General features: G+C 43.6%; 1 protein-coding gene across 2 annotated transcripts in view; it reads right to left on the bottom strand.

Annotated features, from left to right (window-relative positions):
* The window catches only part of rnpepl1 (arginyl aminopeptidase like 1), a 31,031-nt gene extending 8,861 nt beyond the window's left edge, over nucleotides 1–22,170 (bottom strand). The window contains exons 1-11 of one of the 2 annotated variants that reach the window (XR_002955712.2): nucleotides 20,601–22,170; nucleotides 11,217–11,357; nucleotides 7,358–7,509; nucleotides 5,881–5,997; nucleotides 4,875–5,110; nucleotides 4,383–4,496; nucleotides 2,786–2,898; nucleotides 2,586–2,694; nucleotides 2,201–2,425; nucleotides 1,579–1,721; nucleotides 959–1,442 (exon numbers count right to left, since the gene is read on the bottom strand). Coding sequence is in view for 1 of the 2 variants with exons in the window: in XM_024442008.2 (XP_024297776.1) it covers nucleotides 1,579–1,721; nucleotides 2,201–2,425; nucleotides 2,586–2,694; nucleotides 2,786–2,898; nucleotides 4,383–4,496; nucleotides 4,875–5,110; nucleotides 5,881–5,997; nucleotides 7,358–7,509; nucleotides 11,217–11,357; nucleotides 20,601–21,062 (1,812 nt within the window). In the remaining variant the exon portion in view is untranslated. The remainder of the gene's footprint in view (nucleotides 1–958; nucleotides 1,443–1,578; nucleotides 1,722–2,200; nucleotides 2,426–2,585; nucleotides 2,695–2,785; nucleotides 2,899–4,382; nucleotides 4,497–4,874; nucleotides 5,111–5,880; nucleotides 5,998–7,357; nucleotides 7,510–11,216; nucleotides 11,358–20,600) is intronic. The other variant, XM_024442008.2, reaches the window with a different exon arrangement.
* Nucleotides 22,171–22,857: the final 687 nt, after the last annotated feature.

Below are 22,857 nucleotides of genomic sequence, written 5' to 3'. Positions count from 1 at the left end.
TTGTATGCCTCCTTGTCCGCCACTATCTGTCTTTTGATATCACGTTGTACATCTCTTAAAGCACGTCTATCACCCTCAGCATAAACTGCCTTCTTCCTATTAAGTAGTGATTTTAGATATTTTAATACCCAAGGCTTATTGTTAAGGAAGATTTTACAGGTTTTAGGAGGCACAACTGACTCAACACAGAAGTTCACAGAGTCTGAAACAACACCTGTGAGTTCATCAAGATCAGAGCTGCTGTTCTCAAATACCTCTCACATAGTGCAGTCCAAACACCCCTGGAGACCAAATACCTCACACATAGTACAGTCAAATCACCCCTGGAGACCAGATACCTCCCACATAGTACAGTCAAATCACCCCGGATACCAAATACCTCCCACATAGTACAGTCAAATCACCCCTGGAGACCAGATACCTCCCACATAGTACAGTCAAATCACCCCGGATACCAAATACCTCCCACATAGTACAGTCAAAACACCCCTGGAGACAAGTGATACTGTTGTCATTCCAGATCTGGACAGTTTTAACTGTGGGTTTCTCCCTCTCCAGGAGCCGACAGTAGGTTGGCCTGAGGTAGACCACATTGTGGTCTGATGTCCCCAGGGGAGGTCTGGTGGTGGCAGAGAATGCATTTGGTATTGTCCCATGGCACAAATCAAGAGTTCTATTTTTCCCAGTGTGACATTTCATATACTGGTGGTATGTGCGCAGGACTTTGTGCAAGGTACAGTTGTTAAAATCCCCTAAAATAAATGTGGGTGCGTCGGGGGAGATGGATTCCAGTTTCTGTGACAGATTCTAAATAATCTCTGATGCCCTTGTTATATTAGCTTTAGATTGAATGTACACAACGGTAACAAACAATTGGGGGAACTCACGGGGGCAGAGAGTAAGGTCGCAGTGACACAGAGAGCAGTTCAATGTTGGGGGTACAGAGTGTCTCTCTTACCAGGATCCATTTACACCACTGGTCCCTGACAAGCAGGCAGACGCCCCCGTCATGAAGTTTCCCTGTGAGTGTCAGATCACGGTCGCTCTGACCAGAGTGAACTCCTCTTCTCTGTACGGGACTCTGTCATCCAGCCAAGTCTCAGTAAACGCCAGCAAACAGGCCTCCCGATATTCGTGTTGGAAGTGCAAATTCGCTGACAGCTCATCCGCTTTCCCCCTCAGTGACTGGGCATTAATCAGCAAGGTGGTGGGTAAGGGAAGTATGTTCTTAAATTTTTTTAAGTCTTTGTCTGATTCCCCCGCGTTTTCCACATTTGCATTTGGGTTTGTAATCCATTCGCAGACAATCAGAGATGGGCCATTGGGATATCCATAGCGTTTGTGTTTGAGTTGCATTGTGGTAAGAACCCCCTGCTGTATTGGATTCCGCTGCCAGCAGCATCGCTCAGTTTGGAATTTGTTCAGATTTCTCTCTACAGAAACTGCACATTGAGCCCACAGGAAAAAACAGAATGAAATAGAATTCAAATAATTGAACCGACATCGGTCAATTTGTAATAATTGGAATAGGGTGCCATTTGGGGCGAGCCCCCTCCGCCTGGTTCAGTCACCACTCACATGTTTGTGCAGGAAGCCGCGGATGCGGGGCAGGTCCGGGTAGAAGCTGTTCCGCACCACGATCTGCAGCCAGCGGATCCGCACCTCAGCGTTCATCTCATCCAGCTGGGCCGAGTAGCAGCGTGACAACTGACCCATAACCTCTGACACACACAAACAAGCATCCCATCACTCTATGAGGTAGCTTGATTTACGCAACATTTCACTTGGTACAACGGAACCAATGGAATAGTCCCAAAAGATGCAGAAATACACAGCGCTCATGTGTTTGAAGCCAGGGCCCGTATAAATAAAGCGTCTCAAAGTAGGAGTGCTGATCTAGGATCAGGTCCCCCCGTCCATGTCTTACTTATTATTATCTGAAAGGAAAAGCATATCCTAAATCACTCCTACAGCAACACGCTGGTCTGGTACCTACCGTGTGAGAGGGGCGAGCGGTCCTACAGTAACACGATGGTCTGGTACCTACCGTGTGAGAGGGGCGAGCAGTCCTACAGTAACACGATGGTCTGGTACCTACCGTGTGAGAGGGGCGAGCGGTCCTACAGTAACACGATGGTCTGGTACCTACCGTGTGAGAGGGGCGAGCGGTCCTACAGTAACACGATGGTCTGGTACCTACCGTGTGAGAGGGGCGAGCGGTCCAACAGTCTGTCCAGGAAGAGAACGGTCTGGAAGGTGCTCCAAGAGGAGAGGTTAAAGTTTGCAATGGCCTCAGGGTCCGGGGGTTCGCTGGCCCACAGGTCACACAGACGCTGGACGGGACCGGTCAGAACCCCCCCGGCCGAGAGGTCCGGTTCGCACAGAGGGGGGCCACAAGCGTTCAGCCACCGCTCAAACTCCAACCCTGAGAGTGAGAAGAGAGAGGAACAAGTATATACATTTTCAGTTCTGTGGGTTCACTCAAAAACAGAGAATAATTTGACAATGCTATCCAGCACTTGAACAAGTTTGGTGGAAGAAAATGTCCTTTTCCCATGAACTGGTAATGTGAGTGACAGACTCACCCTCTCTCTGTGCCACACAGCTCTCCTTCAGCTCCGGGAAGAAGCACAAGAAGAAATCGAGCAGGTCCTGGGCCACAACACTGCTGAACTTAAACTGCTCTATGTAGGCCTGAGAGAACATGACACACTTTCAAGTGATGTGGTGTGTCTGTGTGTGTGTGTGTGTGTGTGTGTGTGTATCTGTGTGTTCATGCGCTTACCCTCAGGAAGCTGTCGAAGCGCTTGACATTGCCACAGAGTTGAGAGAGGTACGAGACGAAGCAAAAGCCTTTCTCATAAGTGAACAAGTTCATCAGACTACTGGGATTAATACCTAAGGGAAGACAAGAAACAGATGAGAGAGAGAAAATGAAAGACAAGGAAACAGAGTTGTCCTCATTTAAAAACTAACATTTTATTTGTGAAGCACAATTACACAGACTGTGTGTGTGTGTGCGTTTATCCACCAACAGTGGGGAGAACAAGTATTTGATAACCTGCAAAATCAGCAGTGTTTCCTACTTACAAAGCATGTAGAGGTCTGTAATTTTTATCATAGGTACACTTCAACTGTGAGAGACGGAATCTAAAACAAAAATCCAGAAAATAACATTGTACGATTTTTAAGTAATTAATTTGCATTTTATTGCATGACATAAGTATTTGATACATCAGAAAAGGAGAACTTAATATTTGGTACAGAAACCTTTGTTTGCAATTACAGAGATCATACGTTTCCTGTAGTTCTTGACCAGGTTTGCACACACTGCAGCAGGGATTTTGGCCCACTCCTCCATACAGACCTTCTCCAGATCCTTCAGGTTTCGGGGCTTACGCTGGGCAATATGGACTTTCAGCTCCCTACAAAGATTTTCTATTGGGTTCAGGTCTGGATGGTGTTCTTGGGGTTGTACGCATCCTTCTTCTTCCTCCAAACACAGCGAGTGGAGTTTAGACCAAAAAGCTCTATTTTTGTCTCATCAGCCCACATGACCTTCTCCCACTCCTCCTCTGGATCATCCAGATGGTCATTGGCAAACTTCAGACGGGCCTGGACATGCACTGGCTTGAGGAGGGGGACCTTGCGTGGGCTGCAGGATTTTAATCCATGACGGCATAGTGTGTTACTAATGGTTTTCCTTGAGACTGTGGTCCCAGCTCTCTTCAGGTCATTGACCAGGTCCTGCTGTGTAGTTCTGAGTGGATCCCTCACCTTTCTCATGATCATTGATGCCCCACGAGGGGAGATCCTGCATGGAGCCCCAGACCGAGGGTGATTGACCATCATCTTGAACTTCTACCATTTTCTAATAATTGCGCCAACAGTTGTTGCCTTCTCACCAAGCTGCTTACCTATTGTCCTGTAGCCCATCCCAGTCTTGTGCAGGTCTACAATTGTATCCCTGATGTCCTTACACAGCTCTCTGGTCTTGGCCATTGTGGAGAGGTTGGAGTCTGTTTGATTGAGTGTGTGGACAGGTGTCTTTTATACAGGTAACGAGTTCAAACAGGTGCAGTTAATACAGGTAATGAGTGGAGAACAGGAGGGATTCTTAAAGAAAAACTAACAGGTCTGTGAGAGCCGGAATTCTTACTGGTTGGTAGGTGATCAAATACTTATGTCATGCAATAAAATGCAAATGAATTACTTAAAAATCATACAATGTGTTTTTCTGGATTTGTGTTTTAGATTCCGTCTCTCACAGTTGTAGTGTACCTATGATAAAAATTACAGACCTCTACATGCTTTGTAAGTAGGAAAACCTGCAAAATCGTCAGTGTATCAAATACTTGTTCTCCCCACTGTATCACCCCTACCTGGCTCAAATTTGACCTGCAGCTTGCTGACAGGGTTGTTGTCTCCTAGGAGACGCATCTGTCTATGCAGGGCGTCTAGACGGAACACCGTCTCCAGACAGGTGAAGGCCTCACCTTGGGAAACACAGGGATGAGGGATTAGCTGTTGGCATCTTTGTTTGTGTGTGTGTCTGTCTGTAGTGATACACCTCTGTACTTAGGTGTGTATGCTGTATATACACACCATATGCACCATGTGGGGCGGCAGGTAGCCTAGTGGTTAGAACGTTGGGCCAGTAACTGAAAGGTTGCTGGATCGAATCCCCGAGATGACAAGGGAAACATCTGTCGTTCTGCGCCTGAACAAGGCAGTTAACCCACTGTTCCCCGGTAGGCCATCATTTTAAATAAGAATTTGTTCTTAAATAAAAGGTAACATTTTTTAAAATATATATATGCCTTTGTCCCTAGGTGTGTGTGTGAGCGTGCGTGAGCGTGCGTATGTATACACACCGTAGGCCTCGGTAGTGATGCGTCTCTGTGCGTAGGTGGCCAGTCCCTCGCTCAGCCACATCTCTTCCCAGGTTGCGTTGGTGACCGCGTTGCCGAACCAGCCATGGGCAATCTCGTGGATGACGTCGATCAGCAGGAACTCCCGGCTCTCCAGGATGGAGGAGATGATGAAGGTGAGGCAGGGGTTCTCCATGGCCACGATGGGGAACGACGGAGGCAGGAACACTATGTCGTACCTGTGTGTGACCAGGGTGGCGGAATGATACGAGGGTTGTCGTGTGGTTAATTCAGGACTGCTTCCAATATTACACACTATTACTTATATAGTGCAATACTATTGATGTCAAACGAAATGCACTATATAAGGAATAGGGTGAAAGTAGTGCACCAGATAGGGAACACGGTGCCATTTGGGACACAGGCCGGTAAGTGCATTGAAATTCAATTCATGAATTATACAACTCTCATTAGGACAAAACATAACTTTTTCAATGTATGAGTAGACAGGAAGTGTACCTCCTCAATTGACTGAGTGGGACAGTTTTCTGGTTTGTTCTCTTTTATAGCATGTTTTGTATGGTTTCAGCTCCATCTTCCATCTCCCTAGCATGACTTAAAAGCCCTGTAAAGTTAACAATTCATGTAAACTTGTAGATATGGAGAATTTGTATCTGTAACTGCGAACACTGTACAATTTAAATCTGAAGACTGTCTAGCCATGTGAATTTGGCACTTACTGTAAGTGTATTTTGGGGATTGTGTGTGTTCTGTCTGTACTCTATATTATTAATTGGTATGGTTAGCTAAACCAAATCAGCCAAAATACTACAGAGGCCATGGACAAACATAGACACTCCAACTTACCCAGACCTAAGGGATAGAGTAGCTGAAGTGTGTGTTACGCATAAGTATGTCACAAAAAACTTGACCTGTACCCTTCATGCATTGTTCTATATTTGATGTTGAGATTCTTTGTGTGAGGCAAAAATAAATGTATTGCTCTAACCTTCCCCACACATAGGGTCCGAAGAGGTCCTCGGCCACATTCAGCCAACGCTCCACGCTACCCCCTAGCTTGCTCACAGCACAGGTCAGTACACACGGCTCTGCCCACACCCGGCTCCTGCCAGAGGAAGATAGCCGGGATGTATTCATTAGTGCAAACCATAGCAAAAACGTTTACAACAAAAAATGTTTCTTATAGGTAGGTCCCTCGCAGTTTCGTGTCATTTGCTTCCATTTGGTTCCTAGTGAGGAGAAACATTTCCCCTATAGATAGATAATAAAAATGACATGCTGTTTTGGTGATTCCATGCCAGCCCACTCTGGAAATGTGATGTACTTGTAGAGTTCATGGTTTTAAACAATATGTCTAAAAATGAACAAAATCAAAACGGGTAATTGAGATATTCCTATTTTCTTTTTAAAGTTGAATACATTTGTGACATTTCAGGATCTAGACATACGCCATATTTTAGAGCACACTATAAGCAGCATAATGACTCCAAGATGTTGTCTGTATCATGTACGGTTCACACATCATAGGGTCTTACAGTATAATGACTAGATGTTGTCTGTATCATGTACAGTTCACACATCATAGGGTCTTACAGTATAATGACTCCAAGATGTTGTCTGTATCATGTACGGTTCACACATCATAGGGTCTTACAGTATAATGACTAGATGTTGTCTGTATCATGTATGGTTCACACATCATAGGGTCTTACAGTATAATGACTCCAAGTTGTTGTCTATATCATGTACGGTTCACAGACCATAGGGTCTTACAGGAGGGCATGTATAGGTCTAAAATGCCACTTACATCGTGATTTTAAAAAAATAGTTTGTGATACAGATGTAAAAAGCACATTGAACATCCTTCCTCCCAATTAAGTTTTTATGTGAGAATTGCCAGAACAATCTGAGACACCAAAAATATTTACTGTCCACGCTGGAGTGGAATCGGCCCCTTGCATGTGAAAATCTCATGTGATGCTGCTGATTTGGTCACTATTGCAAGTATGTGAAGGTCTGGACATTGACAAATGATAAAATGAAGAAGCATAGCACCAGTCCTAGAGTGCCACAGTGTCAGCTGGATGTTGTTCTTTCCTTTATATTGGTGTCCGATTTACACCTAGGAAACATTGGTAATTGCTAATCAATGACTTCATTTATCAATTAAAAGGTAAGGGAGGAATGACAACCAACAGTAACTGCAGGCCTCAAGGTCTGGAGTTTGACACATTCATGACAAAAGGTTGCAACACAATAATATCTCTAATACAGTATCTTTCTCCTGAAGTCGACACTCCTCATTCACTACCTCTCACAAATCTTAAAGCTTTGGATTTGTGGAGGCATTGGCTAGTTGGAGTGTCCACGATATATGCCAGTCATTTCCTTTCAAATCAGTGAAGGGATGGGAAATATTGCTTAATATTCATGTACTGGACCTCGGTCAGGTCACTCCCACTGACCTGGGGCCGATGTCGACATGCTGCAGGTCTCCTGCCACCAGTGCCACCAGGTAGGCTGGGACGGGGTACTCCATAGAGAACTGGAACACCCTGTCCTGCTTGGAGTAGGCACTACGGGAGGCACTCATCAACACCGTCACACCTTCCGGCACCTGCACACACACAAACAGGCTCACAGACATGTACGTACACACACAGACATGAACGTACACACGCTCGCACAGAAACATATTATGAAACTCATTTTGACAAAGGGAGATTACGTTAAAGCAGGAGTTTCACAGGAAAATGGGTGCTAACGAGACAACAGAAGGGAAAGTGAGATGTAGATTGTGAAAAGCAGGCTGAGATTAAAGAAACAGTGGTGTAATTCTATAAAAGCCATTTTATTTAGACAAAACAGATTAAAATGGAGAGAAACCAAGACAGAGGGTGGGAGCAAATAAACCAGATTAAGATTACAACAACGTGAGATTAACAGGGTAAAAGTGAGATTATAACAAGAGATTAGCATTGGGAATTATATTAAAACGCCAAGTGAGATTTACAGTTTTTTTTTATCTTTATTTAACTTTGACTTATTTCGGGAAACCCAATGAGACCAGTGTCTCAATTCTCATGAGGACAACAATACAACAAATACAAAATTATCAGCAAAAATGTAATAAACTACAAATTACAGAATTAACACTACAGTTTGAAACACCACAAATACAATTATTTACATTCAATCAAAAACAGTGGAGTGAATGAGAATGAAAAACGTAGAGAAAGACAGGTAGACAGAGACAGATCAACAGAGCAATGCAAAGCTGATATCACCGAGCCAGGGTTTTCTTACCAGTGATGTTGTGGTAAAAGAAAAAGGTGATTGACCACCCCAGTGGGTACAAATTCTTATATCTGATAGGTCGTCTCTGAATATACAGTGAGGAAAAAAATGTATTTGATCCCCTGCTGACTTTGTACGTTTGCCCACTGACAAAGAAATTATCAGTCTATAATTTTAATGGTAGGTTTATTTGAACAGTGAGAGACAGAATAACAACAAAAAAATCCAGAAAAACGCATGTCAAAAATGTTATAAATTGATTTACATTTTAATGAGGGAAATAAGTATTTGACCCCTACTGCAAAACATGACTTAGTACTTGGTGGCAAAACCCTTGTTGGCAATCACAATCAATATTTATGCAACCCCCATAAATATTTGTCTAGTGGAGTATTTTCATATAATCTCAGTGATCATTGTCCCATAGTATTGTATTAGATACGAAACAGCAACATACTAATCCTCATTTAATTAAGAAGATACATTTTTAAAAGATTTTACATGTTCTACTCTGATTTAGTCACGGTCTCCTATATTCCTGACACTGAGTTGGGTCTAGAAAATATATCCTCCATATTTATTCCTCTGGAAGATAAACATGCCCCTTTTAAACAATTCAGAGTCAAAGATAGATTGAACCTTTGGTTTTCTTTGGAATTACCTGTGCTCATTCAGAGGAGAAATTAGGCCTGGGCCAAAGCAAAGAAAACTGACTGTAATCTTTCAGACAATTGAGAAAAATATGTACCATCTGAATTAACAATGCTAAATCAAGCTACTTTTTAAGCTCTGTCTCTCTGACTCTGCTGGTGATCCTTCTAAATGTTGGAAAACAGTAAATGTACTGAAGAGTACAAATTCCTCTTCGTACCTGCCTAAGTTCTGTCTGACTCTGGCATCATAACTGAGAAGAGATAAGTTAAGCTTTTAAAATCATCATTTTATCTCTGCAGGCTTTCTATTTGAGAGAAACGGTGGTGTAGTTGACTCTAGGTCAGTTAATCGACTGCTCTACCCTCTGCCAGCCTCTACTAGATGGTTCAACAGTTAACCTGTCAACTTCCAGTAAATCTTTGTTTTTTATTTAAACAATTTACTATCTGTGATGTGCTAGATGCCTTGCGTAAGATTAATGTTTAAAAAATCCACTGAAGCTGATATGCTTGATCCATTTTTGCTGCAACTCTGCCCCCAATTGATGAATCATTAACCAATGTTTTTTACCTGACGATTATATCTGGTACTATCCCCAAGGTTTGGAAGGCGGCCTATGTACTCCCCCTTCACAAAAGGTGCTGACCCCTGTGACCTAATAATTATCGACCTATTTCTAAACTTTCTTGCCCCGCTAAAATATTAGAATCTTTGATTAATTCTCAGCTAAGATCTTTCTTATCTTTGAAATGTATTCTAAATGTACATCAGTTGGGTTTTAGACCAGATCGTAGCACTATCACTGTTGCATCCCTAGTTTTAAATGTGGTTTTAGTTAACTGTATGGATAAAATAAACATTGTGCTGCCCTCGATACTGTTGATCCCTCACCGCTAATTGAGGCTTTCCTTAAATGGCCTAGAACAGACTGCATGTAACTGGTTTAAAAATTACTTGACAGATAGAACTCAATGTATATCTACTTACGGCATTAAATCAGGTTTCCTGGATATCACAAAAGGTGTCCCGCAGGGGTCCATTCTGGGTCCTGTACTTTTTACATTAACAATATCAACTTGTCTGTAAAAAACAATGTACCTGCACTTGTATGGCGATTCCATTCCTTTACTTTAGCTTTGTGTGTATTGTTGTGGAAAAGTTAGATATTACTTCAGTACTTTGCTTCACCCGCAATAACATCTGCTGAACAGGTGTATGTGACCAGCACAATTTGATGCCAATGATACTATTGTGTATGCTATTTCCCCCACGGTTTACCAGGCTCTATCTGAACTATAGTCTGCCTTCATTGTATTACAGAAATGACCGTAAATTAGTACTGAATACAGTTCAAACTAAGTGTATGTTGTTCTCTACAGCGCATACAAATAATTCTGATGATTGAAGCATATGTACTTTGGATGGTGTCCATATTGACCATCTCACTGCTTACAAATATCTGGGCCTCTGGATAGATGAAAAGCTGTCTTTTAAAAAGCATATTGATGAGTTAGTTAAGAAGCTGAGAATAAAATGTGCTTCTTCTATAGAAACAGGCCCTGCCTCTCGCTAAATAATAGAAAGCAGATTATTCAGTCGACGTTCCCATCGGTCCTAGAGTATTGCGACGTCATCTACATGAACTCAACTGCCACTTCATTAAAGCCGTTAGATGCAGTTTATCATAGAGCACTGTGCTTTATTACAGGTGACAGTTTAAGTACTCATCACTGCATTCTCTACCAGAAAGTTGGTTGGCCCTCTTTGATGTCACGTAGATAAATACATTGCTATGTTTTCATGTATAAAGCCCTTTTACAAATAGTCCCACTGTTCCTAGCATCATTACTAAACTTTAGACATAAGGAGTTACCACACCTGGTCTCAGGGATGAGACCTTTTGGTCTCTACGGAGGTGGTAAAGCAGCTTTTAGTTTTCGTGCACCTTACTTTTGGAACAATCCTCAAAATGTTTTTAAATGTGATATTCCGGTGCCTCTAGGGCAATTCAGAAAGCTAATTGAGGACCTTATGATGAATGTGTTTTATGACTGTTGTTTTCTTTCTGCTTGCATTTTGTATTTATATTTTGATGTGTGTATTTTCAGTCATTTCTGTTATTCAGGGCTCATCTGTAAAAGAGACCTTGGTTCAGCTCCTGATAAAATAAAGGTTAAATAAACAATATCTACATCAACACAACCCAGGTTTGAGAGGTGACTTGCCCTGACAGTAGCGGTGTAGGTGCTCTTGACGGCCGAAGTGTATTACATTAACATTTTCAACACAAAGGTTTATGTTATGTCAATATCAAAACAATAGGGTCAGGTTTCTCTGGAAACCAGCACTAGAGGTGTGACAGTTGACACTCACCCTGACAGTAGCGGTGTAGGTGCTCTTGACGGCGGGTGTGTCGAAGCAGGGAAAGAAGGATCGGTTGCAGACAGAGTGGCCCTGAGTGAAGACTAGCGGGCGAGTCTGACCACACGTCAGCTCTGCGTCCAGCCACCAGATCTAGAGGGCCCAGGAACCAATCAGAAACATACATTTGTTAAACTTAAAGTGATAGTACACTCTCGAAGTCAATGTTTGGTCGAACGTTGAGATGTCCAAATTACAAGCTTTGTGTATTCTCCGAATTACATCAGGAAATTAGACTACAAGCCTATCTTTCCATTTCATTTGGCATATAGCTCAATGCACCAGATGCCATGCAACATTGACATGTATCAACATTAGACCACTTCTGATTTTAGAGTGAACTGTCCCTTTAAAAAGAGGCATTGCACACGACATTAAGAAAATGGTAAATGATGGGTTCTAGGCTGACTACACTGCAGAAGCATGCAAGATCTCACAATCGTTGATAGGTGTTTAACATGATAGACATGGCGCACAACCATTCTGGCGGCGAAGGCAAGTGTGGCCAGTTTCCCCACACTCATTCACAACAAACAAACCTCTTGCACGTTGAGTTCAACAACTACAGACTGATGTATGGTGTGATGCTGGAGGAACCATTGAATATGAGTAGCCAACAGAGTACTATGAGAATGTGATTGCTGAATTTATGTAGTGATTCGAAACTAAGTGTTTTGATAACTTTCAAATGTCGTAACAGGTCCCTGTAGAATTAACAACCCTTTACATAATACCATAGAATCAGTGTTCTACTAATATAACAATGTGCACCTTTCATATTTCAATGTAATTCCCAGCGGATACAGATACTGTGCCTATCTGCATTTTGTCAGGTGGTAATGGGGCTACCTTGGCAAACATGTCAGAGTGGTCATACCTTCCTGTATGGTGTCCCATATACAACCGGAGTTCCCTGATCCTAGTGCACAATACACAAGGTTTCTCCCTCCCCATATTGACTGATATCAACCAATTCAATCATTTAAAAAAGACAATGCAAGTTAAAGTTGTGTCTAGTAAAATGTTTATGCCGAGTGCCAGTTCTCTCCGTTCATACACATCAGGATCAAGCCCGTCTGGACTTCATCGCATCATCTTGCAAGTCTCCATGTGCTGGCTCCATACATGTTTCTGTGAACACCTACACACACACTGTTCTATTACCATCTATTACCAATGGCAGTAAGGGATAGGTGATATCTGACACACAAACAGGTACTATGTTGGAGTTTGAACAGGTCCTAAACCTTCCTAATTCTGTTCTCCCCATTGAGGTGAGGCTGGAGGTGAGGTATTTGACAAAGCCCTATTGATGGGCATAGCAGCAAAGATCAGCTCCTAGTCCCTCAAAGATACTGGTCGGTCACACACAAACACACACAGAGCACCGATTACATTATAAATGGTGGTTATGAGTAGCCTGGGGGAACCAACCGGATGGCTGCGTTCACCTTTCTATTTCACTTCAGATATTATAAAATGTGAAGTGAGATAGAATGGTGAACACAGAGATCAGGCTGGTTCCCATCAGGCTAGGTTATACCCTGGACATTATATGGTGATCAGGCTGGTTCCATCAGGCTAGGTTATACCCTGGACATTATATGGTGATCAGGCTGGCTCCACCAGGCTAGGTTATACCGTGGACATTATATGGTGATCAGGCTGGTTCCATCAGGCTAGGTTATACCCTGGATTTTATATGGTGATCAGGCTGGTTCCATCAGGCTAGGTTATAACCTGGACATTATATGGTGATCAGGCTGGTTCCATCAGGCTAGGTATTTTCCCTGGACATTATATGGTGAACACAGTGATCAGGGTGGTGCCAGGCTAGGTTATACCCTGGACATTATATGGTGAACACAGTGATCAGGCTGGTTCCACCAGGCTAGGTTATACCCTGGATATTATATGGTGAACACAGTGATCCGGCTGGTTCCATCAGGCTAGGTTACACCCTGGACATTATATGGTGAACACAGTGATCGGGCTGGGTTATACCCTGGACGTTATATGGAGATCAGGCTGGTTCCACCAGGCTAGGTTATACCCTTGACATTATATGGTGATCAGGCTGGTTCCATCAGGCTAGGTTATACCCTGGACATTATATGGTGATCAGGCTGGTTCCACCAGGCTAGGTTATAGCCTGGAGATTATATGGTGAACACAGTGATCAGGCTGGTTATACCAGGCTAGGTTATAGCCTGGAGATTATATGGTGAACACAGTGATCAGGCTGGTTCCCAACAGGCTAGGTTATACCCTGGACATTATATGGTGATCAGGCTGGTTCCACCAGGCTAGGTTATACCCTGGACATTACATGGTGATCAGGCTGGTTCCACCAGGCTAGGTTATACCCTGGACATTATATGGTGAACACAGTGATCAGGCTGGTTCCCACCAGGCTAGGTTATACCCTGGACATTATATGGTGAACACAGTGATCAGGCTGGTTATACCAGGCTAGGTTATAGCCTGGAGATTATATGGTGAACACAGTGATCAGGCTGGTTCCCAACAGGCTAGGTTATACCCTGAACATTATATGGTGAACACATTGATCAGGCTGGTTCCCAACAGGCTAGGTTATACCCTGGACATTATATGGTGATCGGGCTGGTTCCATCAGGCTAGGTTATACCCTGGACAATATATGGTGATCAGAATGGTTCCATCAGGCTAGGTTATACCCTGGACATTATATGGTGATCAGGCTGGTTCCACCAGGCTAGGTTATACCCTGGACATTACATGGTGATCAGGCTGGTTCCACCAGGCTAGGTTATGCCCTGGACATTATATGGTGAACACAGTGATCAGGCTGGTTCCACCAGGCTAGGTTATACCCTGGACATTATATGGTGAACACAGTGATCAGGCTGGTTCCCAACAGGCTAGGTTATACCCTGGACATTATATGGTGAACACAGTGATCAGGCTGGTTCCCAACAGGCTAGGTTATACCCTGGACATTTTATGGTGATCAGGCTGGTTCCATCAGGCTAGGTTATACCCTGGACAATATATGGTGATCAGGCTGGTTCCACCAGGCTAGGTTATACCCTGGACATTATATGGTGAACACAGTGATCAGGCTGGTTCCCACCAGGCTAGGTTATACCCTGGACATTATATGGTGAACACAGTGATCAGGCTGGTTATACCAGGCTAGGTTATAGCCTGGAGATTATATGGTGAACACAGTGATCAGGCTGGTTCCCAACAGGCTAGGTTATACCCTGAACATTATATGGTGAACACAGTGATCAGGCTGGTTCCCAACAGGCTAGGTTATACCCTGGACATTATATGGTGATCAGGCTGGTTCCATCAGGCTAGGTTATACCCTGGACAATATATGGTGATCAGAATGGTTCCATCAGGCTAGGTTATACCCTGGACATTATATGGTGATCAGGCTGGTTCCACCAGGCTAGGTTATACCCTGGACATTACATGGTGATCAGGCTGGTTCCACCAGGCTAGGTTATGCCCTGGACATTATATGGTGAACACAGTGATCAGGCTGGTTCCACCAGGCTAGGTTATACCCTGGACATTATATGGTGAACACAGTGATCAGGCTGGTTCCCAACAGGCTAGGTTATACCCTGGACATTATATGGTGAACACAGTGATCAGGCTGGTTCCCAACAGGCTAGGTTATACCCTGGACATTTTATGGTGATCAGGCTGGTTCCATCAGGTTAGGTTATACCCTGGACAATATATGGTGATCAGGCTGGTTCCACCAGGCTAGGTTATACCCTGGACATTATATGGTGAACACAGTAATCAGGCTGGTTCCCAACAGGCTAGGTTATACCCTGGACATTATATGGTGATCAGGCTGGTTCCACCAGGCTAGGTTATGCCCTGGACATTATATGCATCTAAGTCAGTTTACATAAATTACATTTCACAATTGCTTTATCAAATGTATCAAAGTAATTTAGTGGGTTACTTTGTGTATTTGTACAAATAATGAGCCTATAAAAGCTGTTGCCGCTGAAAGGTGAAGGGTGCTGTTGCAAACATGTGGCTGACTGTTCCATTCATAAGAAAGCTCACAGCGAGGGCATGGCAGCATGATGCTGATGAGGGCCCACTTGCTTGTCTTCAGCTGTAACTGGAAATCTCTCGAACCACTGCAGCAGGCAATCTCATGAGGTGGTGTTGACTGCAAGGGCCTGTAACGGGGTGATGTAATAGACAGCCAAGTGATGAATTGTATTTTGTTCTGAAGAAAGGATAGCACCTTTTGCTAATGCACTCCACAACCAAAATGACTCGACTGGTTGTTTCTTCTTGGCTGGGGAACTAGCTTACTAGTTTATCAAGCTAGGAATGTTCACATAACACACATTACCTGTTGTTGTTTATGAAGCCGCCTGTGACATCAGGGCAGTATCTCCTGTCACTTTTAGAGGCCTCATGATGGCATGTCCTTTTCATAAGAGTCAAGGGAGACTGGCAACAACAGAGGTGTCACAAGGGTACTTGTGTCACATGACACACTTTTATTCTGAGGTCTTACCTGACAAGCTGTGAAAATAGCAAATGAACAGTGGATGAAATATTTTTTTGGGAGGTCCCTAAACCATTCCAATCACATTGCTGGACATGTTATGATACCCAACTTTGCTCCTTTTGGTAGGTCCCGGCATCCATTCATGACCAGGGGATCAGTTTGGCACCCAACTGTGCACTTGGTCTAACAGAAAACCAGGGTCAAAGATGGTTATCGTCTCTCAATTATAAACATGATTACGTTATTTCTTGAGCTGCGTTTGGAAGCTAATTCTATGCTTCACAGATGGAGACAGACTGGCTCGAGATTGGATTAGATTGAGGCCGGTGACGGTGCTAGCGATGATAGTGATAATGATTCTCAAAATATGCATAACCAGATACATAACCAGCAGTCTATGGTCTAGCTACCGGTATATTCACTTTTCAGTCTCAAACGGCTGTGATCCTTTGATTTGAACGGTCTGGTGGCGATGAAATAACAGCGCCCCATCCAATGAGGAGATTCATTTATCTGGCCCAGGTTACCCCGGTGGGAGGAGTTTGACCCAGGTGAAAAGTGATTTGCATTCATTTCAGAACCGGGCTGCCTCCCGGGCGCTAGAATAAATGTCTGACTCATATCGATGCCACATAGGCCGTTTCAAAAGGGAAGGAGGGAGTCAGGCAGGAAAAAGGAGAGGGATGTGCGAGAAAAGATCGACATTTAGAACAAAAACTAACAAACAAGACAAAAGCAAATGGATTAGACTGCTAATTTTTTATTACAAATATTTGGTGACCAATCACAAGTGGGGCACCGCCCCTAATGGGTGGCCCGCCGGTGGAGCATACACCCAAAACCTTTGCCTCCTGTTACATTGATTTCAATATGATATCCATGGAAGAGATTACCACTCATTAACACTCATTTTTACATCACTGGTTAGACGAGAATTTGTTGAACAGTCATCTAGATGGAGATTCTGGGAGGCTGCCGAAACGGGCCAGAAACAAGTCAGTTGCTTTGTTACTTAACTTCAACGAATTACGACCCGGCACAGGATATCAACACTGACTAGGGCTGGCTGTTATTCAGGTGATAGTTTGACCCTCAAATCGGTGTATTGGCGTGCGGCTATCGGCTTTTATACAGAGAGTGCCCCAAGTTTTCTGTGCCATTTCAAGCATTCAAATTATAACGGCGTTCATAGTCCTGCGACGGACAGATGCATACAAAATCAACAGTACCAAGCCAAATATACAGTTGAAGTGGGAAGTTTACATACACTTAGGTTGGAGTCATTAAAACTCATTTTTCAACCACTCCACACATTTCTTGTTAACAAACAATAGTTTTGGCAAGTCGGTTAGGACATCTACTTCGTGCATGACAAGTCATTTTTCCAACAATTGTTTACAGACATATTATTTAACTTATAATTCACTGTATCACAATTCCAGTGGGTCAGAAGTTTACATACACTAAGTTAACTGTGCTTTTCGACCTCCACAAGTCTGGTTCATCCTTGGGAGCAATTTCCAAACGCCTGAAGGTACCACGTTCATCTGTACAAACAATAGTACGCTAGTATAAACACCATGGGACTACGCATGGAGAAACGTTCTGTCTCCTAGAGATGAACGTACTTTGGTGCATCGAGCAGTCAGCAAGTCGAACAGTCATTTGAAAGAGTAAGAAAATTTCGGCGAGACAACTCAAAGTTGAAATCCATTATCGCCAAGACAATAGAATTCATTGCCCTTCACAATCAGCCATTCTCTGACGTGGATGATGTTGGCTTTCGCTGACTGGTCGAGCACCTCGAGCCCAGGTACACACTACAAAGTAGGCACTATTTTTCAGATGTTGCCCTACCGGAGTTACAAAAGTATTCTTGAAACGCACATCCGTGAGCTACACTGCTATTAGCTTCACGACTGACATTTGGACCAATGATGTCAGCCCCATGAGCATGCTGACAACTGGCTCGAGAAATAAGCTCATCAACCGCATCTGCAGCAGACGTGATACCCTCTGTCATGGCATTGAAACACCTGCTCAACAAAACCCCACTGTCCATGTCGGAAGTTAACTTGGAAAAGTACTCTACTAGAGGCCGTGAACAAGCAATTCAGTGGCATTCTTTCTGAGCTTCTACTGTGTCGCCATCATGTTTGATGCTAGGTACAAGGACCGCTACTTTGATGCAGACAAGAAACAGGGTTTACGGTAAATGTTACCTACACAGCTGGACAAGATGGAAACAGACACAGTGACAGTGTGCACTGAGGAAGAGAGACCACAGACAGACAGAGCTGAAACTTCACTGCTTGATATGTATGATGAAATCCTGGTTGAGAAAGAAACAAATGAACAGCGAAACAGCAAGTAAGTACAGTAAATAGGTTTAGATGATGTTTTACTGGTAATGGGGACATACGTAAATGCCAACAAAATAACTGTTTGGTTAGTGTGTGTGTGTGTGTATATGTTTCAACTATTTAACTGTACTCGAATGCTTAAAAGGCCGCTAAAACTGTAAACATCGGTATGTGTTTTTTTGGCAAGGAAAATATTGGATATATCGGTTTCAGCCAAAAATGTAATATCGGTGCATCCCTAATCAAGATTAATTGTCAGATCCAACAGCAGATCTCTTTGTTTCGTGGGACCTGGAACTAGTATCTGTTTTGTCCGAGTTTAAACAGAGATGCTAGTTCTAGGTCCCAAGAAACAAGAGAGATCTGCTGTTGGATAGGACAATTAATCTTGATGGTTGTACAGTCATCTCAAAAAAACTGTGAAGGCCCTCGGTGTTACTCTGGACAATGATTTCTCTATTGACGAACATATCAATATTTCATTGACAGCTTTTTTTCAAATTTCGTAACATTGCAAAAAATTTGAAACTTTTTGTCCAAAAATGATGCAGAAAAGCAAATCCATGCTTTTGTCACTTCTAGATTACACTACTGCAATGCTCTACTCTTCGGCTACCCAGATAAAGCACAAAAAACAATTCAGTTAGTGCTAAACACGGCTGCTAGAATCCTGACCAGAAGCCAAACATTTCTAAGCAAACAGCTGGAGGCTGGGCTTTCTCCTATAAAGCTCCATATTTCTGGAATGGTCTGCCTATCTATGTGAAAGACGCAGACTCGGTCTCAACCATTAAGTCTTTACTGAAGACTCATCTCTTCAGTAGGTCCTATGATTGAGTGTAGTCTGGCCCAGGGGTGCAAGGTGAACAGCAAGGCACTGGAGCGACGAACTACCCTTGCTGTCTAAGCCTGGCCTGCTGAGTCACTCACTGGCTTACTAGTGCTCTTCCATGCCGGAGGGGTGCGTCACTTGAGTGGGCTGAGTCACAGACATGATCTTCCTGTCCGGTTTCCACCCCCCCCCCCTTGGGCTCGTGCAGTGGAGGAGATCAGGATGGGCTTTACTCAGCCTTGTCTCAGGGTAGTAAGTTTGTGGTCTGTTGATATCCCTCTAGTGCTAGTGGTGTGGGGGCTTGTGCTTTGGCAAAGTGGGTGGGGTTATATCCTGCCTGGTTGGCCCTGTCCGGGTGTATCGTCGGACGGGGCCAGTGTCCCCCGACCCACCCCTGGTCCCAGTCTCCAGTATCTATGCTGCAATAGTCTATTTGCCGGAGGGCTAGGGTCAGTCTGTTATATCTGGTGTAATTCTCCTGTCTTATCAGGTGTCCTTTGTGAATTTAAGTATGCTCCCTCTAATTCTCTCTGTCTCCTCCCGGAGGACCTGAGCCCTAGGATCATGCCTCAGGACTACCTGGCCTGATGACTCCTGGCTGTCCCCAGTCCACCTGGGTGTGCTGCTGCTCCAGTTTCAACTGTTCTGCCTTCAGCTAGGGAATGGTTTTGACCACTAAAGTCATGCCTCACTGCTCTGATTGGTGCAACTAAACCAAAGTGTGAAATGATAGGCCTCTCTTCTATAATGAACAGGTACCCGCAAAAAAAATATTAAAAGGAACCTCTATTTATTTTATTTTGCTGTTACATTTGGGTTTGGTGAACGATGCGCTCAGGGTGTTTTCACGTCCTTTGCAAAGTGTATCATGAGAAAAGTTATTGTTTGCCTATCATTTCACTTCCCATTTGAGAACCCTGGACACGGGCTGACTTTACTGTACTGCAGAAAAGCCTGCCAGCAGCCTACCTACCAAAGGTTGCGCCTTGTCCATTACAATGTCGATACTTTGAAGATAACAATAAATGGCAAAGCTAAATATACTGGTTTGGTTTCCATCTATGGCAAAGTTTTCCCTACATGCTTATGACAAATCCAGCTCCAGAACCAGCCTAGCCAGATGACTAATCTTTTTAATACGGTGTAGTAAAAAAATTAAAAAACAACAATAGACAATATTGGCTAGCTAGATACGTTTAGGAAGATAGCTAGCTAAGCTGTCAGTTCCCTATTTGTTGACGTTTCTCCACTCCACGTGGAAATCACCATGATGTTCTTTCCCCACCCCAATTCGTGAATATGTATAAGTAGCCTACGTCATTCTTTGGAAGTCGAACCTAAACAAGCATTTCCGTTCTAGGGCAAACATGACGTTGAAATAGGGGCGGCATTGCCCTCTGGTGGGCGCCTTTAACATATGACAATGAAGCACAGTAAATTAAGCATACTCATTAAATTGTTTTAGAAAATACAATTACATCTATTGCTTACTTAGTACGCCTTACTACGTTAACAATGGAGAGTTTAAAAATGATCCTAAGTTTAATTTGAACTGTGCGCTCTAGACTGTGCAGTAGCCTGAACCTTTAAAGTGACCTTACCGCAGGACCGTCTGTTGTTGTGTAGCGAACGGTGATCTGGAAAGCCCGATGCGGCCGTATCACGTAGGCTGGAAGGCTGATATTCAGCGAAGATCCATAGTCTGTAAATGGGTCTACCCGGTAGATGAGCGACGGGGAAATGTCCTGGGCACCGGTGGTGCCAGGCACCTTGCAGTCTATGGACTGAATTAGCAAGGATGGGTGAGTGTCCAGAACCAAAGTCTGCACTCCTGGTTGGATAGCCACAAGTTCCAGGACTTGCCACCCAGTGATCTCCTTTACGGCAAAGTTGAGGCGGAGGTCGAGATGGAAGTGGCGAAGCTTGAAGCAGTGGAAGTTGGACGCAGAGGCGATGTCGACGAGGCGACACTGACCCAGACCTTGGCCGCCCTCACACGACTTGCTAGGCACTGTGAGCACTTTGCGGCAGCAACACAGTGTCGGACGCTGGAATTGGGCCATTATAACTTCCCGGGGGGAATAAATGAACGCGCAAAAAGGAACAACAACCGTAGTTGAAGCGTATAAAATGTGCAAATTAGCTGGATATGTCAGCTCCAGAGTAGCTGCCACATAGCTAATGAGCTAGCTGCCGACATGTTACTTTGTAGAAAAGGGGCTTTGGTTGGGCAACTACTTCCAGAGTGACATTACCAACAAAAAACAGCAGAGAAAAAGTGTTTTAGAAAAAGGACATCAAAAATAACATGTCAAATCCATCGGGACTGAAGTTGAACGAGTTGTGCATTTCCAAGTCCTCGACTTACGCAAAGAGAGAAGAATCTGGGAGCCGGTTAGACAGACGTGTGAGAAACAATGTAGCGCGAATAAATAAAAATAAAAGGGTGAACATACAGTTGAAATGAAAGGAGCTTGGGCTATGTGACTCCCGTAGAAAACAGGAAGTAAAAAAAAAAGAGGGAGGAAATATTTGAGACAGGAAAGTTTTAGAGCTGTAGAATGTAGGGGGGCGCTACAGAGACGAGTGGACTCAGCAAGGTAGCCTAAACATAGCCTATAGCCACATGTAGCCTAATTAGCCTTAGCATCAGCTCTAACTCGACGTTAACAAAACGCATATTCCACGGAGCGAATAGTCATTGAATGGAAAACAAATTGGCGTTGCACCAGTGACATGCATTATGCAGGAAACTGATACATATTTCACACTCATGGCAGAGAAAGGTAGACGGCCATAGTGTAAATGTGATACTTTGTATCAATGGGTATCCGTTTGCAAAGCCGGAAACAACCATCCCCTGAGAGTAGTTACAATGGATAACCTTTATTCGTAATTGTTTCCTCGTTGCCCTGGATATGTTGTTGGTGTCCTTGGCTTGCGCTCAGCGGTTTGCAGGGGGCACGCGGGGGGAGGAGTGTTCTGTAGAATTACGGTCGGGGAGGACGATGGAGGGGTTGCCGCGGTGCGCATGACGACGAAACGTTAACCAGATGATGCGTTTCTCCACGATCCACATTCAAGCCCATCTTTCAACATTTTCAGGGCAAACAACATATGGAGGTTGTTGTATCGACATTGCAACTGTAGCTGTGATGAAATGTGAGACCCCGTTCAGGCGTCCCAGCAAATTATAATAGCTAAAATGTCACATTGACCCTATTGATAAATTACACTGAACAAAAATATAAACGCAACATGGAAAGTTTGGTCCCATTTTTCATGAGCTGAAAAAAAGATCCCAGACATTTTCCATACGCACAAAAAGCGTATTCTACTTTTAAACGTTCTTGGTCCCAAAAAAGAAACAAAGAGTTCTTCTGTTGAATCTGACAATCAATCTTGATGGTTGAACAGTCGTCTCAAATACAACTGTGAAGGACCTCGGCGTTACTCTGGACCCTGATCTCTCTTTTGACGAACATATCAATACTATTTCAAGGACAGCTTTTTTCCATCTACATAACATTGCAAAAATCAGAAACTTTTTTGGACAAAACTTATGCAGAAAAATTCATCCATGCTTTTGTCACTTCTATGTTAGACTACTGCAATGCTCTACTTTCCGGCTACCCTGATAAAGCACTAAATAAACTTAATTTAGTGCTAAACACGGCTGCTAGAATCTTGACTAGAGACAAATAATTTGATCATATTATTCCAGTGCTAGCCTCCCTACACTGCCTTCCTGTTAAGGCAAGGGCTGATTTCAAGGTTTTACTGCAAACCTACAAAGCATTTACATGGGCTTGCTCTTACCTATCTTTCCGATTTGGTCCTGCCGTACATACCTACACG

Source organism: Oncorhynchus tshawytscha, linkage group LG13, assembly GCF_018296145.1.
Source record: "Oncorhynchus tshawytscha isolate Ot180627B linkage group LG13, Otsh_v2.0, whole genome shotgun sequence".
In the NCBI taxonomy this organism is placed as follows: Eukaryota; Metazoa; Chordata; class Actinopteri; order Salmoniformes; family Salmonidae; genus Oncorhynchus; species Oncorhynchus tshawytscha.
Note: the sequence above shows the minus strand (reverse complement) of the source record. Positions and strands in the feature narration are given on the sequence as shown.